This window comes from Strigops habroptila, chromosome W (genome assembly GCF_004027225.2).
Source record: "Strigops habroptila isolate Jane chromosome W, bStrHab1.2.pri, whole genome shotgun sequence".
Taxonomy (NCBI): domain Eukaryota; kingdom Metazoa; phylum Chordata; class Aves; order Psittaciformes; family Psittacidae; genus Strigops; species Strigops habroptila.
In genome coordinates, this window is record NC_044301.2 from 6,483,778 (window position 1) to 6,503,487 (window position 19,710).

A 19,710-nucleotide genomic window follows, 5' to 3' on the forward strand; every position below is an offset into this window, starting at 1 on the left:
GGGGAGTTACCCGGAAGGCCCAGATCACTGCTCGGGTCGGGCTGGGTATTGGTCAGCGGGTGGTGAGCAATTGTATCCTCCCCTTGTTATTTCACTAATCATTATTATCATTGGTGGTAGCAGTAGTGGTTTTGTATTATACCTTAGTTGCGGGACTGCTCTTATCTCAACCCGTGGGAGTTACATTCTTCCCATTCTCCTCCCCATCCCTCCAGGAGCGGGGGGAGGAAGAAGGGGGGGAGTGAGCGACTGGCTGCGTGGTTCCGAGATACCGGCTGGGCTCAAACCACGACAGTCCTTTGTGGCCCAACGTGGGGCACGAAGGGTTGAGATAACGACAGATCTGACCAGAGTGTGTTTAATCATATTTGTGATAAGCATTCATTGTTACTACTCGTCACAATGGTGATTATTTGGCTCTCAGACTTGTTGCGCTTGATCTCAGAGTTTCAGCATGTTGTACCTTACTTACAGCCACTATTTGCTGTTATAGTGTTTATCGGCTGGGGGGCCTGGGCTAAGGTTCTTGTTTCACTGTACTTCATGGTAATGACTTGTAATACAATAGACTCATTGATCATGAAACTGGTCTGGTTTATGCTTCCAGTGTGGCCATCACCTCTATACTTTGGGAGGTATATAATGAAATATTTTAGCAATTGCATATCTTTTTTTTCCTCCTCAGGGGGGTCAAATTACGAAGGAGGCATTCTCTTTCACCCTCCGTTCCCCCACCAGCCTATTTGCAACAGCAGTTGAGAGTTCTGAAGGTTTTAGATGGCCTTCGAATACCCTTGAGACCTGCCTGCTGATTGTGCTGGGGATCAGCATGTTGGCAAACATACGGAGTGTGTTTTACCCATGGCCATCCCATCCTGGGAACACCCTATTTCGTCTGATCTCGAAAGTTAAGCAGTATTGGGTTCAAATCTGGTCTAGGGTTAGACAACGATATAGGAGGACCACCAAGAGATTTTCCCTGATGCTGGACAGTCATGAGTGGCAGGGTGTGTGCGATAGTATGGACAAGTATCTAGGCCAGTGGGCCCCTCCAGTGCTTTGGAACTTCACCACTGAACAAGTGCAACATCCGGAAAAACTAGTAAAACACTTAAACGAGGTGTGCTGTCGTCCTGGTTATACCAGAGAGGGACAAATCATAGCAACGTGCTGGGGCTTGGCCTATGCCTACAGAGCCCTGCTCAATACTATCCAGCACCTTCAAAGGGAAAACAGTGTCTCTGGATCTGATGGCAAAGCAACAGACAACGCAGCTATGCCAACTACAAGCACAGCAGCTACTCAAACCCTGACCACAACAGACAACACAGCTACTCCAAGTACAGCAGCTACATCAACCCCAGTGACAAGCACAACAGCTACTCAAACTCTGACCACAACAGACAACGCAACTACTCCAACTTCAAATACAGCAGCTACACCAACCCCAGTGACAAGCACAGTAGCTACTCAAACCCTGACAGCAACAGTCAGCGTGGCTACTCCAAGCACTGCAGCTACACCAACCCCAGTGACAAGCACAGTAGCTACTCAAACCCTGACAGCAACAGACAATGCAGCTGTTGGTGTTACTCAATTCCCAAGCACAACAGCTGCACCAACCTCAGCAACAGACACTGCAGCCACTGCAACCCTAGTGGCAGACACTGCAGCTAAACCAAATGGCCAGTTTGTGACAATGTCTGTTGCCCCTGTAAGCAAAAGCAAACGAGAGGCACAAAGAGCAACCCGCTAAGCGAAGAAAGATGAAGACCCCATGCCATTACTACATGCAACAGCATCTGAACAAGAGTTACTACTACGTGGATCAGAGGAAGAGGAAGAAGAAGAAGAGGTCACTTCTCGACCCCGGACCTCAACCGAGCTGCGGAATATGCGAAAAGATTTCACCCGTCTTCCAGGGGAGCACATTGTCACCTGATTGCTCCGATGCTGGGACAATGGGGCCGACGGTCACGAACTAGAAGGTAGGGAAGCCAAGCAGCTGGGATCACTTGCTAAGGAAGGAGGAATTGACAAAGCGATTGCAAGAGAGAAGCGAGCCCTCAGTCTTTGGAGGCGGCTCCTGGCAGCTGTGAAGGAAAGGTTTCCCTGCAAGGACAATATTACCAGTTGCTCAGCCAACTGGACCATGATAGAGAAAGGCATCCAGTCCCTGAGGGAATCAGCCATTCTAGAGATGATGTATCGTAGGCCGGATGCCAGGAACACATCCATAGATCCAGATGAAGTCGAATGTACACGACCCATGTGGCGGAAACTTCCACGAAGTGCACCATCATCATATGCCCACACATTGGCATCAATGACCTGGAATGATGGAATATCACCAACAGTGGATGACCTGATTCGTCAACTCCGAGAGTTCGAAGACAATCTCACACCTTCCATCATTTCAGCTGTGGAAAAAATGTCCCAGGAGATGAAACAATTGAGAGATGATTTATCCGATCTATCCAGCTCTCCACGCGTACCAACCCATGTCTCAGCTATTAACAGAAGGCGCCCTACTGCTTGAGAAAGAAAATATAGGAGGTACACGCCACTGGCCACCCTATGGTTTTACCCGCGGGATCACGGAGGAGACATGAGAAAGTGGGAGGGAAAACCTACCTCAGTTCTGGAGCAACGGGTGCCTGAACTGAAGAGGAGAACAATGGTCAAGGATGATCCTCCCAGGAAAGCTGCTGCTCCAGTCTCTGGTGAGCAGTTTCCCAGATGGAGTGGAAGAGCTGATTTTACTCCAGCTCCTGTGATAAGGAATACTAATCCCTTTCTACAAGACCTAAGTGGACAATCTTATGATCACTATTAGAGGGGCCCTGCCTCCAGCCAGGTGGAGGAGAGGGACAATCGGGTTTACTGGACTGTGTGGATCAGATGGCCTGGCACATCAGTCCCACAGGAGTATAAGGCTCTAGTAGATACCGGTGCACAGTGTACCCTGATGCCATCAAGGTATCAAGGGGTGAAACCCATTTATATTTTTGGAGTGACAGGAGGATCCCAAGCGTTAACTATACTGGAAGCTGAAATCAGCCTGACTTGGAGGAAGTGGCAAAAGCACCCCATTGTGACTGGTCCAGGGGCTCCATGCGTCCTTGGCATAGACTATCTCAGGAGAGGGTACTTCAAAGACCCAAAAGGGTATAGATGGGCTTTTGGTATCACTGCCTTGGAGACAGAGGAAATTAAGCAGCTGTCCACCCTGCCTGGTCTCTCAGAGGATCCTTCTGTTGTGGGGTTGCTGAAGTTCGAAGAACACCAAGTGCCAATTGCGACCACAACAGTGCACCAGCGGCAATATCGCACCAACCGAGACTCCCTGTTTCCCATCCAGAAGCTGATCCGCAGACTGGAGAGCCAAGGAGTGATCAGCAGGACCCGCTCACCCTTTAATAGCCCCATATGGCCAGTGCAAAAGTCTAATGGAGAGTGGAGACTAACAGTAGACTATCGTGGCCTGAATGAAGTCACACCACCATTGAGTGCTGCCGTACCAGGCATGCTAGAACTTCAATATGAATTGGAGTCAAAGGCAGCCAAGTGGGATGCCACAACTGACATTGCCAATGCATTTTTCTCAATCCCTTTGGCAGCAGAATGCAGGCCACAGTTTGCTTTCACTTGGAGGGGCGTCCATTACACTTGGAACCGACTGCCCCAGGGGTGGAAACACAGCCCTACCATCTGCCATGGATTGATCCAGACTGCACTGGAACAGGGGCAAGCTCCAGACCACCTGCAATACATTGATGACATTATCGTGTGGGGTGATACAGCAGAAGAAGTTTTTGAGAAAGGGAGGAAGATAACCCAAATCCTGCTGAAGGCCGGTTTTGCCATAAAATGGAATAAGGTCAAGGGACCTGCACAGGATATTCAATTTTTGGGAATAAAATGGCAAGATGGACGTCACCAGATCCCCACAGACGTGATCAACAAGATAACAGCAATGTCTCCACCAGCTAACATGAAAGAAACACAAACTTTCTTAGGTGCTGTGAGGTTCTGGAGAATGCACATCCAAATTACAGCTCGATTATAAGCCCTCTCTATCACGTGACCTGGAAGAAGAATGATTTCAAATGGGGCCCTCAGCAACAATGAGCATTTGAACAAATTAAACAAGAGAGAGTTCATGCAGTAGCCCTTGGACCAGTTCTGGCCGGGCCAGATGTGAAAAATGTGCTCTATACTGCAGCCGGGGAGAATGGTCCTACCTGGAGCCTCTGGCAGAAAGCTCCAGGGGAGACTCGAGGTCGACCCCTTGGCTTTTGGAGTCGGGGATATAAAGGATCCGAGGCCAGCTATACTCCCACTGAAAAAGAGATACTGGCAGCCTGTGAAGGGGTTCGAGCTGCTTCAGAAGTGATTGGCACTGAAGCACAGCTCCTCCTGGCACCCCGGTTGCCTGTGCTGGGCTGGATGTTCAAAGGCAGGGTCTCCTCTACACATCATGCAACTGATGCTACATGGAGTAAGCGGGCCGCACTAATTACACAACGAGCTCGAATAGGAAATCACAGTCGTCCAGGAATTCTAGAAGTCATCATGGACTGGCCAGAGGGCAAAGATTTTGGGATGCCACCAGAAGAGGAGGTGATGCATGCTGAAGAGGCCCCACCATATAATGAACTGTCAGAGAGTGAAAAGCAATATGCCTTGTTTACTGATGGGTCCTGCTGTATTGTGGGAAAGCATCAGAGATGGAAGGCAGCTGTGTGGAGTCCCCTGTGACAAGTTGCAGAAACTGCTGAGGGAGAGGGTGAATCAAGTCAGTTTGCAGAGGTGAAAGCCATCCAGCTGGCCTTGGACATTGCTGAACGAGAAAAATGGCCAGTACTTTCTCTCTATACTGACTCATGGATGGTGGCAAATGCCCTGTGGGGGTGTGTTGCGAGAAAGGGTAAAATCATTTGGCAGAAAATAAACCCCCTTGCTCAGTAATTATTCCACATATTCCACCCTGTGACTATAGTCACTCAAGCTTCACGATACTTAGAGGGAATTGGGAATATCCCATATAGTCTTTGAGTGAGGGTTGTCGAGTCCATATATATCTTGTGGGGATATCAAATGAGTTAAGTGTTTCATCATAATCCAAAGCCTAACATATAAAGCAATTGTCAAAGCAAAACATAATACAGTAAGCATTAGCAAGATCACAACAGGGTGGAGCATCCTGTTGAGAATCCCTGTGGCGGTTGGTGACCATCCAAAAAGAGTGTCCCACCATTCATGTCTTCCGTCTTTCTTGACTCTTTCTAGCACTTGATGGACTTCTTCCGCATCATGGTGGATGGTAATTAGAGTCTTTTGTCCACTCTCTTTGGCCTGGATCAACAACTGCTTCAAGTCATCATGGTGTAGCAGCTTTTTCACTAACATAAGGTTCATTCCGGTAGGAGCGAGTAGTAGATCGTTAGTCAGTGTATAGTCCGATTGCAGCAATTGATGAGATGTGACAGGAGCTGAATAATTAAAGTCGCATCCAATAATGTTAGTAAAGTTACAAACACAAAGGTACAAGTGATTATATCTATAACAATGTTGTCTATCAGTACAGAATTACAAAGAGTTCTCATACAACCACATCCTTTTCCAACATATACAAGCACAGATTTTGGAATTTCATTGGGATGTATTTCAAAATGACAAACATTTTGTTCAGTGTCAAGACAAATGTCTTGCACTTTAATGGTATTACTTTCACAAATAAATCCTTGTTGGTTTCGTGTCGTGCATGCATCAACATCGACAGTTTGCCATTTATTTCCATATTGTGCCCATACTCTATGTTCTATTGGATAAAGTATAGTTCCATGGTGATTCAACCCCAGCACAATGATTGGGTATATAGTGTATACTGAAGCATTGCGTATCGTTAAGACAAAAGCAGTGACTTTACTCTCAGTGGGATCGTAAGTGAAGTTAACCAGGTACCACCAAGACTGAAATTTCCTCTCAAATTCAATTGCATTATCCCATATTATTTTCCGAATTTCAGTGGGCGAGGTGCCTTCTTCACCTTCCCTTATAATTGCAGCTGTCATTGATTGCATCCACAGTTGGGCTTGGATACAACCGAGAGCCAGAGAAATGTTGTCTTGGGCTACACCAAGTGCATTTATGATCAGTTGGTGGTCTTTTTCACTCGTTTCTTCCCATTGAGGTAATATATTCAATAAAAGCCATTGGTGATTTCCCAAAGCTAGAAGAGAGGACCGCAAAGGGTATTTCAATTTGTTTAGATCACTGGTCATTGTGACTAGTTTATTGGCAAGTACTTCAGCGTCTATGCTATTTAAGACTCCTAGTCCAGTTCCTAAGATACTGGTCACATCTCTCTTTGGTCGTCTTGAGGGGGTGAGGTTTCGTCCATTTAACCATGCTGACCACCCTGCATGAGATGTACCCAGGAATGGTGAGCAGGTGGGTTTGATCACAGAGATGTTAATCTGCATTGATAGTTCCACTCGCTTGAGGGAATATGATGGGTTAAACAATATTTGCTGTGGACCAGTATTTTTGATGACATAAGGACCGATATTGAAAATGTAAGGAGTTAGACTAATAGGAGGCCGAGTAAATACACTCTCAAAAATTGGTTGGGGTGTGGGTTCCATGTCTTCTACATTTGGCACAGAGGCTGTTGTCATGGTGTTAATCTTGAATTTAAAGGATAACCCCATGCTGTTTTGTGCCCAGAGGCAGACCACAAAGGCTGGTTGGACCAAAGTAAAGTTGGACCAACAGTCCCATCGCTCCTCAGCACAGGTTTTTATTTGTTTCTCCTCAGTTTTTATTTCAGTTACGGAGATTTGAGTTACTCATTGGTGAGTGCATCCATTGATAACCCTGCATCCTACCTTTATTTGTTCTCCCACTGCCCCCAGCAACTGTGGAAGTCTGTTTGTGCTATCCCAGCCCCACTCGTTTTCCAAGTACACCTCCGTCCCGTGCATCACCACTGTTGACAGATTTAAGCCTTTGTTAGAATTTAATCCCATGCTCCCTGTGTATTTTATGTGAGCTTGAGACCAGGGCCATTGCAGGTCTATAGCGAGAAGGACCTGCATTGTTAAGATAAGACATAATGTCGTTGATACAATTCGTTGATTCATTATCTTAAAACCTGGGTTTGCAATCATGTACAACAGAAATAATATTACAGCTAAGATGAGTGACAAGATTCCCTGGATGCACTCAAGGTTAGCGTAGGCCAATCCGTCTGTCCACGTGCAGTTCATCTAGGGTTCCTATGAACACAAAAAGGGAAGAGAAACATGCTCGGTCTTATTTGACTGACGGGGTTAAAAAGAAGGTGAGATCCACCGGGTGCTAATCCAGTGTATCTTTCCTGAACAGTCTTTGGCTTCCCATGCATAGGGATTTTGGGTGTAAGTAGTACCATTGGTACTGTTCCAATCTGGGGCATCTTCACCAGTACTGGTTGTGAAGTTCAGTAAGGTGTTCTTCTGGTTTGGTATGAACCTTTGGGGAGATTACATTAGCAGATGCACAAAAAGCTTTCATTTCGGGACAGCCATCTCCACTCCATCTGTTATTTAATTGATAGATGGCATCATTCAATCGCAAATGCCACCCAGATTCATGAGTTTTTGCAAAACGCTTAACCAATCCATTGGTGCGTTCCACAATGCCATTAGCTTGGGGATAGTAGGGGGTGTGGAATACCCACTGAATCCCTTCTTCTTTGGCCCAATCTTGTACTATTGTGGCTGTAAAATGTGACCCGTTGTCACTTTGGATTTCCTCTGGAAGGGGAAGTGTGCTAAACCACTCCTTAAGGCCCTTTACTGTGTTTTCTCCTGTGGCTGATGTAAAGTCAGTGGCCACAGTGAGTCCAGAGATGGTTTCTACTCCCACCAAGACATATTTCTTTCCACCTGATGGTCTCAATGGTCCAATATAGTCAATTTGCCAGGAATGCCACAATGTTTTCCTGTCCCGAATATGTAAAGGAGGGGCTTTACTCGGATGGTCTTTATTGAGTTGTAAGTGACATTGTGAGCAGACAGTCACTACCTGTTCACACAGCTTAACCGATACAGGCCATCCTCGGGCTAAACCTTCCTGATACAAATCAGCCCGTCCGGTATGGCCATGTTTAACATGTAACCATTCGAGTAAGCGTTCCCATTTCTGATCATCATTTGAAATATCAATTTGCCTCAGTTGCATGAGGCTGCCTACCTGCTGGTTAAACTGAGCAGTGATTGAGTTTGAACGGTCATGTCCTTTTACCAAACCAATATGTAGTACTCTTTGTTCCCCTATCTCCAATAGTTGTTTCCAGCTATCAGTTTCCCAAACTGGGACCCTGTTCACCTGCCAGTCATTTGCTGCCCAATGACCCACCCATTCGGTGGCTCCTTTGAAAACAGCATATGAATCAGTGTAAATGTGACTAGCCCCGTGTTGTGCAGCTAGTAGGACTGCTCTGAGCTCCCCCACTTGTGCACTTCCTTCACCTGTTTCAGTTATTCTTTCCCCTGTTGCTACCTCCAGTGCTACAGCCTTGTATTTCCACTTATTATTCTCTCGATAAGATGAGGCATCTGTAAACCACACTCCAGTAAGATCACTGCCTTCCTTCAGAGAGGGTGCTTCTTGAATCAGAGATGGTTTATTTGGTGGAGATTGGAATAACAGAGTGCCATCTATGTCTTTTTGCAGTTTGGATACTTTAACATTGCCTTCAGAGATTGGCATAATTTCATTAATGCCCTCTAAATAAGCATACCACTTACGAACTGTAGGTTTTTGGGCAATGCCAGCTGGTGGTGCCATTCCTTTACGGACCACATCTAGGAGGCGAAAAGGCCCCCGAATGATGACACTCTGTTCTCTTCTTATTTGTTCTGCTCGTTTCACCACTCGCACTAGGGATAGTAGGCCTTTCTCAAGATCCGAATACCTCCTTTTGGTATCATTGAAAGAGTGAGAGCTAAACTCCAGTGGTCTTTCTGGTCCTTCTGGCCCCTTTTGCAATAAGTTGCAGTGAGAGCCATGTTCATTGAACCCCCACTCTACATGGATAGGGTCAGTTGGGTGTATAGGACCAAGCTGTTGGAATAATTTTAGCTCTTTTATTAGTAATTTCAGTGCATTGGAGTGTTGTTCAGTCCATTCCCACTCTTTTCCCTTTTTGAGCAAACTATAAAGGGGATGGGCAATAATGGAAAAGCCAGGAATATGTTTACGCCAGTAACCTAGAGCTCCCAAAACTTGCTGTAATTCCTTTACGCTGGATGGATTTTGTCCATGTTCTAGGTTTTCTAGGGTGTCCTCAGTAATTATTCCACACCCTGGAAGACAGGTGAAATCTTTTCACATATTCCACAGCTCAGTTGAGGTCCGGGGTTGAGAAGTCACCTCTTCTTCTTCTTCCTCTTCCTCTGATCCACGTAGTAGTAACTCTAGTTCAGATGCTGTCCCCTGTAGTAAGTGCATAGGGTCTTCATCTTTCTTCACTGCAGGGGTTGCTCAAATGCCAAGGCACAAATGCCTCTCGTTTGCTTTTCCCCTTGCTTACAGGGGCAACTGATATTGGCACGGATTGGTCCTTTGGTTTAGCTGCAGTGTCTATCACTGTGGTTGGAGTGGCTGCAGTGTCTGCCACTAGGGTTGGAGTGGCTGCAGTATCTCTTGTCAGGGTTGGTGCAGCTGCTGTCCTTGCAGGTTGAGTAGCACCAACAGCTGCATTCTCTGTTGCTGTCGGGGTTTGAGTAGCTGCTGTAATTGTCGCTGGGGTTGGTGTAGCTTCTGTGCTTGGAGTTGGCGTAGCTGCGTTGTCTGTTGCTTTGCCATCAGATTGAGACATCTTTTTCCCTTTGGAAGTGCTGAATAGTGTTGAGCAGGGCTTGTGTCGTGGTTTGAGCCCAGCCGGTAACTCGGAACCACGCAGCTGCTCGCTCACTCCCCCCCTTCTTCCTCCCCCCACTCCCAGAGGGATGGGGAGGAGAATCGAAAGAATGTAACTCCCACGGGTTGAGATAAGAACAGTCCAGTAACTAAGGTATAATACAAAACCACTACTGCTACCACCAATGATAATAATGATTAGTGAAATAACAAGGGGAGAGGATACAACTGCTCACCACCCGCCGACCGATACCCAGCCCGACCCGAGCAGTGATCTGGGCCTTCCAGGTAACTCCCCCAGGTTTCTATACCGGGCATGACGTGCCATGGTATGGAATACCCCTTTGGCTAGTTTGGGTCAGGTGTCCTGTCTCTGCTTCTTCCCAGCTTCCCCTCCTCCCTGGCAAAGCATGAGACTGAGAAAGTCCTTGGTCGGAGTAAACATTACTTAGCAACAACTAAAAACATCGGTGTTATCAGCGTTGTTCCCAGGCTGAAAGTTAAAAAACACAGCACTGCACCAGCTACTAAGAAGGAGAAAAATGACTGCTATAGCTGAACCCAGGACAGCTCTTTAGGCATATGCCAAGTCCCAGCACGTTGCCATGATTTGTCCCTCTCTGGTATAAACAGAACGACAGCACACCTCGTTTAAGTGTTTTACTAGTTTTTATGGATGTTGCACTTGTTCAGTGGTGAAGTTCCAAAGCACTGGAGGGGCCCACTGGCCTAGATACTTGCCCATACTATCCCACACACCCGGTCACTGTCCAGCCTCAGGGAAAATCTCTTGGTGGTCCTCCTATAACATCGTCTAACCCTAGACCAGACTTGAACCTGACACTGCTTAACTTTTGAGATCAGATGAAATAGGGTGTTCCCAGGATGAGATGGCCATGGGTAAAACACACTCCATATGTTTGCCAACATGCTGATCCCCAGCACAGTCAGCAGGCAGGTCTCAAGGGTATTCAAAGGCCATCCAAAACCTTCAGAACTCTCAACTGCTGTTGTAAATAGGCTGGTGGGGGAATGGGGGGTGTAAGGGAATGCCTCCTTCGTAGGGTGACCCACCAAGGAGAAAAAAAAAGATATATAATTGCTATAAAATTCCATTATATACCTCCCAAAGTATAGAGGTGATGACCACGCTGGGAACGCATGCCAGACCAGTTTCATGATCAACGAGTCTATTGTATTGCAAGTCATTACCATGAAGTACAGTGAAACAAGAACCTTAGCCCAGGCCCCCAGCCGATAAACGCTAAAACAGCAAATACTGGCTGTAAGTAAGGTACGACATGCTGAAACTCTGAGATCAAGAGCAACAACCCTGAGAGCCAATAAATCTACATTGTGACGAGTGACTATTCATCCAAAACAATGAATGCTTATCATAAATATGATTAGGCACACTCTGGTCAGATCTATCGTTATCTCAACTGTTTGGGCCCTACTTTGGGTGCCAAAAAGAACCATTGTGGTTTAAGCCCAGCCAGTAACTCAGAAACATGCAGCCGCTCACTCACTCCCATCATTCTTCCCTCCCCCCCTGCTCCCAGGGGGGTGGGGAGGAGAATCAGAAGAATATAAATCCTATGGGTTGAGATAAGAACAGTTCAGTAACTAAGGTATAATACAAAACTACTACTGCTACCACCAATAATAATAATGATAAGGGAAATAACAAGGGGAGAGAATATAAAACTAAAAGGGGAAAAGGAAAAGAAAACAATAAACACAAGTGATGTACAATACAATTGCTCACCACCTGTTGACCAATACCCAGCCCGACCCGAGCAGTGATCTGGGCCTTCCAGGTAACTCCCCCCAGTTTTTATACTGGGCATGATGTGCTGTGGTATGGAATAGCCCTTTGGCTAGTTTGGGTCAGGTGTCCTGTCTCTGCTTCCTCCTGGCTTCCCATGACCCTCCTCACTGGCAGAGCATGAGAGACTGAAAAGTCCTTGGTTGGAGTAAACATTGCTTAGCAACAACTAAAAACATCGCTGTTTTAAGTATTGTTGAAAACACAGCACTGCACCAGCTACTAAGAAGGAGAAAAATAACTGCTACAGCTGAACCCAGGATAATGTCTCCATCCACATCTGGCATAGGGTAAGCAGGCACCCTGCTGACTCAGGTGAGGTTTGGCTGTCCTGGTACCTGAGGCAGAATATGCTCTGCCCTTGGCAGTGAGGAGGGCCCCTGCTAGGGCCAACAGCAGCCCGAGGAAATTTCTTTGGTGCCTCCCCTTGGAAGGCTGCAACACCTGAGATATGTCTGACAGCTCTCAGCTTCTTCGTGTGTTAGCTATGGCAATGAATTAAATAACCCATGGATATTTTACTCCCATTCTAACTCTCTTTGCATGCTTAACTCAAAGGGGTTGCTTAGTGCAAAACCAGCCCTTGCAAGGTGAAACCATCTTCAGGATGATGGCAGGTCCTTGGTGGTGGGGGCTCACTTGCATTTCTCAGCAGGTGAGTGCAGAGGTAGAGAGAAAATTGGAGAGTGGTGGGAGGGGTGATGGGATCTAAGAGAGGCCTTCAAAGTTAGAGTGATGTTAGAGGGTGTCAGGAGGCAGAAGGTGCCAGCTGCCTGACAAAAGAAATATTGCTCACTCTTAAAGAATACTCCAGATGCTTGATATAGTCATGGGAGTTCTGATTATTTTATTTTTTTTTTAGCAGAGGTCCTAGCCTGCCTGCAATGTTGTTTACTGGAGTCAGGGCCAAAACCCATGAGCTTTTGTTAAAGCAAATAGACCACGAATCTCATGAGTAAGAGCCAGTCTTACTGGCTAATGCTGCGGAGTGCTGGTTGCCTCTTCAAAATCCTAAAAACCTCTTCACATTGTCTTATTCCTATGGAACATCATTACTAATGGGGATACATTGTGCAGATACTCTCTCAGCAGTCCAGGGTGCAATGAACATTTGCTCTAGGCACTCTCCAGTGTTTCTGCATCACAGGTCTCCCTCCACCTCCACTCTCTTCTTTGCCTTTATAATGAGCTAATGGGCAGCTGTTACTCAAGCCTAGATATGCATTTGTATCAAGAAAAATGGAAGCATGAAAAAAAATGAAAAAGTTCACTTGTTAACTTTCATTGACAGAAATGCTATAGCAAATTGTACTCAGACTGTAGGACTCTCCCTAGATTTTTCTCCTGGGTTCAGCTACAGCAGTCATTTTTTCTCCTTCTTAGTAGCTAGTGCAGTGCTGTGTTTTTGACTTTCAGCCTGGGAACAACGCTGATAACACCGATGTTTTTAGTTGTTGCTAAGTAACGTTTACTCCGACCAAGGACTTTCTCAGTCTCATGCTAAGTCTCAGTCTCATGCTTAGGAAAGCTAAGGCCCAGCTAGAACTAAATCTGGCAAGGGATGTGAAAGATAACAGGAAAGGATTCTACAGGTACGTAGCAAATAAAAGACAGACTAGGGACAACGTGGGCCCTCTCTGGAAGCTATCAGGAGAACTGGCTACCATAGATTTGGAGAAGGCTGAGGTTCTTAATGACTTCTTTACCTCAGTCTTCACTAGCAAATGCTGTGACCATACCACGAAAGTCTTCGAAAGCAGATGCAGGGACTGTGAGAATGAAGACCTTAGGCCCACTGTAGGAGAGGATCAGGTTCGAGACCATCTTAAGAACCTGAATGTGCACAAGTCCATGGGACCTGATGAAATCCACCTGCAGGTCCTGAAGGAGCTGGCTGATGAAGTTGCTAAAAATCTGTCCATCATATTTGAAAAATCATGGCAGTCAGGTGAAGTTCCCAATGACTGGAAGAAGGGTAATATAACCCCCATTTTCAAGAAGGGGAAGGTGGAAGACCCAGGGAACTACAGACCAGTCAGCCTCACCTCTGTGCCTGGCAAAATCTTGGAGCAGATTCTCCTGGAAAGCATGCTAAGGCACATGAAAAACAACGAGGTGGTTGGTGACAGCCAACATGGCTTCACTAAGGGGAAATCCTGCCTGACCCATTTGGTGGCCTTCTATGATGGAGCCACGGAACTGATGGACGGGGCAGAGCAGTTGACATCATCTACCTGGACTTGTGCAAAGTGTTCGACACTGTCCCACATGGCATCCTTGTCTCTAAATTGGAGAGACATCAATTTGATAGATGGACCACTCAGTGGATTAAGAACTGGCTTGATGGCCGCATGCAAAGAGTTGTGGTAAATGGCTCAATGTCCAGTTGGAAAACAGTAACGAGTGGTGTCCCTCAGGGATCGGTGTTGGGACCGGTCCTGTTCAACATCTTTGTCGGCGACATGGACAGTGGGATTGAGTGTGCCTTCAGCAAGTTTGCTGACAACACCAAGCTGTGTGGTTCGGTTGATACGCTGGAGGGAAGGGATGCCATCCAGAGGGACCTGGACACGCTTGTGAGGTGGGCTGATGCCAACCTTATGAAGTTTAACCAAGCCAAGTGTAGGACACCTGGGTCAGGGCAATCCCAGGCACAGCTACAGGTTGGGCAGAGAAGAGATTCAGAGCAGCCCTGTGGAGAAGGACTTGGGGGTGTTGGTTGATGAGAAGCTTAACATGAGCAGGCAGTGTGTGCTCACAGCCCAGAAAGCCAACCATATCCTGGGCTGCATCAAAAGAAGCGTGACCAGCAGGTTGAAGGAGGTGATCCTGCCCCTCTACTCTGCTCTCATGAGTCCTCACTTGGAGTACTGTGTACTGTTCTGGTGTCCTCAACATAAAAAGGACATGGAGCTGTTGGAGTGAATCCAGAGGAGGGCCACGAGGATGATCAGGGGGCTGGAGCACCTCCCATATGAAGACAGGCTGAGAGAGTTGGGGCTGTTCAGCCTGGAGAAGAGAAGGCTGCATGGAGACCTCATAGCAGCCTTCCAGTATCTGAAGGGGGCCTACAAGGATGCTGGGGAGGGACTCTTCCTTAGGGACTGTAGTGGTAGGACAAGGGGTAATGGGTTCAAACTGAAACAGGGGAAGTTTAGATTAGATATAAGGAGGAAGTTCTTTACAGTGAGGGTGGTGAAGCACTGGAATGGGTTGCCCAGGGAGGTTGTGGATGCTCCATCCCTGGTGGTGTTCAAGGCCAGGTTGGACAGAGCCTTGGGCGACATGGTTTAGTGTGAGGTGTCCCTGCCCATGGCAGGGGGGTTGGAATTAGATGATCTTAAGGTCCTTTCCAACCCAACTATTCTATGATTCTATGATTCTATGCTCTGCCAGGGAGGAGGGGAAGCCGGGAGGAAGCAGAGACAGGACACCTGACACAAACTGGCAAAGGGGTATTTCGTATCATAGCATGGTATGCCTAGTATAGAAACTGGGAGGAGTTACCCGGAAGGCCCAGATTGCTGCTCGGGTCAGGCTGCATATTGGTCGGCGGGTGCTGAGCAATTGTATCCTCTCCTCTTGTTATTTCCCTTAAGAAGAGATTAAGAGTCTCATGCTCTTTGTTCTGAGTGACGTAAAGGCCCTCTGTTGACTTATCCTCATGCCCATCGAAGTCTCTGCTGGCCAGCTGCCTATTGGCTGTCTCCAGTCGTTCACGAAGATCCCTGTTGAAGTCATGAAGTCTCCTAATTTCTCCTTCGAGCTTGTTTCTCATCACTTTGTCCAGAGACTCCCTCTTAGTGGTGGTCTTGACCAAGCCCTCATAAGCTTCTGAAATCCTCTGAATCTCTATTTCAAACTTCTGCAGCTTGTCTGCCTTCTCATCGTAGCCCTCCAGCTCCTGCCACTGCACGTGGTTCTCCTCGGACAGCATCTCTACCATCTGCTGCGCCCACTCCACGATGGTGAAGGCATCGGGTGTTAGCTGCTGGCTCGGCGGTGTTGGTGCCTGGGCAGAAGCCGGCAGAGGGGCAAGGTGACCGGGAGCAGGGGACCGGTGGCAGCGGTGGCCTGCGAGGACATGGGGCTGTGCTGCTGGACCGGTGGCAGCAGGAAGGGTGGCTGGCATTTTCGGCTGCTGATTCCATACTCCGGGGGTGGCTGGTACTGGACCAGGGCCACCTCTGCCCGGGCAGAGGGCTGCTGGGTGGCAAAGGAAGCCTCGAGGACATCCTGCGCTGGCTGCTTGCCATAGAACATCCCATGCTCCTGTGCCTTGCTGCCAGGGGTGGCCACCTTGCCTTTGTAGGGGTACTCGGGCGGTGGGCCCCGCGGGTCCATGGCCTTGCCAGGTGGTGGGGCTGCCTTGAAGCCCTTTGTGCCACCCGGGGCCAGGGGGTGCTGCTTGGTGCCGTTTCTCTCCAGCGAGAGCTGCATGATCCTCTCGCTCAGTGAGCGGATGTGGCCCTGCTTCAGCTCCTTCAGCGCCTCATCCTTATGCGCCTGCCCGCTGTTGGCTCAGTTCACCTTCGGCCTCCCCTTCGTCCTGGACTTCTGGCTGGATGTGCCATAAAACCCCTGCGCTGTGGCAGTGGCCATCGGCGCCTGTCCTTGGAAGAACTGAGACTGAGCCTTGGCTTCCTTGTAGGTGGGGAGCTCCTCAGTGCCGTGCGGGGGCTGCGGGGCCCAGGGCTGCTTCTCCATCACAGCACTGTCCCCCTGGTGCTCCTGCCCCTGTGGTTCCTGCCACCCCAATGGCTGGACCATTGGCAGCTCTTTGGGAGCGAGGTTTTCTGTGGAAGGGAGAGTGCTGGCAGTGCCGTTGGAAGGGCCAGCGCTGCCCGTCGCCTGGTGCTGTATGACCAGCAGGTTCATGTTCTCGCTGGGGTTGCCATACCTCAGCCACTCCTGGATCAGGCACTGCAGGACGGTGCCGGCTGCCACCTTGTCCGCCCCTCGCATCTCCACCTCTGGGACCCGGCGGAAGCTGGGCGGGCTCAGGGTGCAGAGGGCCTCCTTGGCAGCTTTTTCTTTGAAACTGATCGCTTCAGCTGTTAGTGGAGAAAATTCATGCCTGCCAGCAAACAATTGGTGATCCTGGTAAAGAAAGCCAGTGTCTTCCAGTACCCGGACTGGGCTGGTAGTCTTGTAACAAACAGATGCGGAACCTGACAAAACACCCGTGATTTCTCTGGTGTCGTGGTTTGAGCCCAGCCGGTAACTCAGAACCACACAGCCGCTCGCTCACTCCCCCCCTTCTTCCTCCTCCCGCTCTCGGAGGGATGGGGAGGAGAATCGGAAGAATGTAACTCCCACGGGTTAAGATAAGAGCAGTCCCGCAACTAAGGTATAATACATAAACCACTACTGCTACCACCAATAATAATAATGATTAGTGAAATAACAAGGGGAGGGGATACAATTGCTCACCACCCGCCGACCGATACCCAGCCTGACCCGAGCAGTGATCTGGCCTTCCAGGTAACTCCTCCCGTTTTATATACTGGGCATGACGTGCTGTGGTATGGAATACCCCTTTGGCTAGTTTGGGTCAGGTGTCCTGTTTCTGTTTCCTCCCGGCTTCCCCTCCTCCCTGGCAAAGCATGAGACTGAGAAAGTCCTTGGTTGGAATAAACATTGTCACAAACTGGCCATTTGGGTTAGCTGCAGTATTTGTCACTGTGGTTGGAGTGGCTGCAGGGTCTGCCACTAGGATTGGAGTGGTTGCAATGTCTATTGCTGGGGTTGGTGCATCTGTTGTGCTTGGGTACAGATGCATTGTCTGTTGCTGTCAGGGTTTGAGTAGCTACTGTGCTTGTCACTGGGGTTGGTGTGGCTGCGGTGCTTGGAGTAGCCGCATTGTCTGTTGCTGTCGGGGTTTGAGTAGCTACTGTGCTTGTCACTGGGGTTGATGTAGCTGCTGTACTTGAAGTTGGAGTAGTTGCATTGTCTGTTGTGGTCAGGGTTTGAGTAGCTGCTGTGCTTGTAGTTGGCATAGCTGCGTTGTCTGTTGCTTTGCCATCAGATCCAGAGACATTGTTTTCCCTTTGAAGGTGCTGGATAGTGTTGAGCAGGGCTCTGTAGGCGTAGGCCAAGCCCCAGCACGTTGCAGCGAGTTGTCCCTCTCTGGTATAAACAGGACGACAGCACACCTCGTTTAAGTGTTTTACTAGTTTTTCCGGATGTTGCACTTGTTCAGTGGTGAAGTTCCAAAGCACTGGAGGGGCCCACTGGCCTAGATACTTGCCCATACTATCCCACACACCCTGCCACTCATGACTGTCCAGCCTCAGGGAAAATCTCTTGGTGGTCCTTCTATATTGTCGTCTAACCCTAGACCAGATTCGAACCTGATACTGCTGTTGCAAATAGGCTGGTGGGGGAACGGAGGGTGAAAGAGAATGCTTCCTTCGTAAGTTGACTCCCCCGAGGAGAAAAAAAAAGATATGCAATTGCTAAAATATTTCATTATATACCTCCCAATGTACAGAGGTGATGGCCACGCTGGAAGCACAAACCAGACCATTTTCATGATCAATGAGTCTATTGTATTACAAGTCATTACCATGAAGTACAGTGAAACAAGAACCTTAGCCCAGGCCCCCCAGCCGATAAACGCTAAAACAGCAAATAGTGGCTGTAAGTAAGGTACAACATGCTGAAACTCTGAGATCAAGCGCAACAACTCTGAGCGCCAAATAATCACCATTGTGACGAGTAGTAACAATGAATGCTTATCACAAATATGATTAGACACACTCTGGTCAGATCTCTGGTCAGAATGTAACTCCCACGGGTTGAGATAAGAACAGTCCAGTAACTAAGGTATAATACAAAACCACTACTGCTACCACCAATGATAATAATGATTAGTGAAATAACAAGGGGAGAGGATACAACTGCTCACCACCCGCCAACCGATACCCAGCCCGACCCGAGCAGTGATCTGGGCCTTCCGGGTAACTCTCCCCGGTTTATATACTGGGCATGACGTGCTGTGGTATGGAATACCCCTTTGGCTAGTTTGGGTCAGGTGTCCTGTCTCTGCTTCCTCCCGGCTTCCCCTCCTCCCTGGCAAAGCATGTGACTGAGAAAGTCCTTGGTTGGAATAAACATTACTTAGCAACAACTAAAAACATCAGTGTTATCAGCGTTGTTCCCAGGCTGAAAGTTAAAAAACACAGCACTGCACCAGCTACTAAGAAGGAGAAAAATGACTGCTATAGCTGAACCCAGGACATCTGGTGACAAAAAGCATCCGTGTCTCGGTGCTGCAAGACCAAAGCTTTCTTGAGGAACTGTTCATCCTCCATTGGGTAATGGCTCCACAAAACTATGCAGACATTGCCTGGACTTGCTTTGGTTTGGGTAGGGAATTCAGCTGCTCTTGTGTTTTCAAAGAGCTTCTCAATGCCTACAGCCAAATCCTACCTTCCTTGAGAATACAAGCCTGCTGTTCAAGCTGACATGGGACTGAGCATTAAGGAGTGTAGGATCAGGCCAGGAAGGGTTTAACTGCAAAGCAGTACATGAGCATCCTCTGTTTTCCGTGCTGAGATGCAGTTTCTTTTCACCTTGTTTTACCCAGGATGGATCATTGGTCATTTTCAGTTCAGTCCCTGATTTCTGCAAGAGGTAGTGACTGTGTAAGACAGACAACTCCCCAGTTGTGTTATTTGTGGCATACCATTTGCTTTGTGCATTGCACATGCTGATAGGGAAGTTTTCCTCTGCAAGGTGTTTTTGTATTGGCTTTGCAGTTCCTGAACCTCATGGTGCACCGTAATGACATTAAGAAGACCTTGGCTTTGGGAAAAAGAGTGATGGGATTTTGTGTGAAGCTGCCAAGAGTGGAAGAGCGATGGGTGCTGGAAGTAACTGTGTGCTCAGGGATAACTCAAGGCCACCCCTTCCTGTAGGTTCCAGAGCTCTTGATTGTGAAAACACCAGGCACTTTAAACTCTGCT

At 48.1% G+C, this 19,710-nt stretch overlaps 1 protein-coding gene across 1 annotated transcript; it reads right to left on the bottom strand.

Moving 5' to 3' along the window:
* Window positions 1-7,236: 7,236 nt before the first annotated feature.
* LOC115619238 (angiomotin-like protein 1) lies at window positions 7,237-19,348 on the bottom strand. Its single transcript, XM_030511288.1, is given in 5 exon segments — window positions 7,237-7,283; window positions 7,436-7,518; window positions 15,361-15,766; window positions 15,769-16,888; window positions 19,328-19,348. Coding segments are annotated over 5 exon segments (1,677 nt in total).
* Window positions 19,349-19,710: the final 362 nt, after the last annotated feature.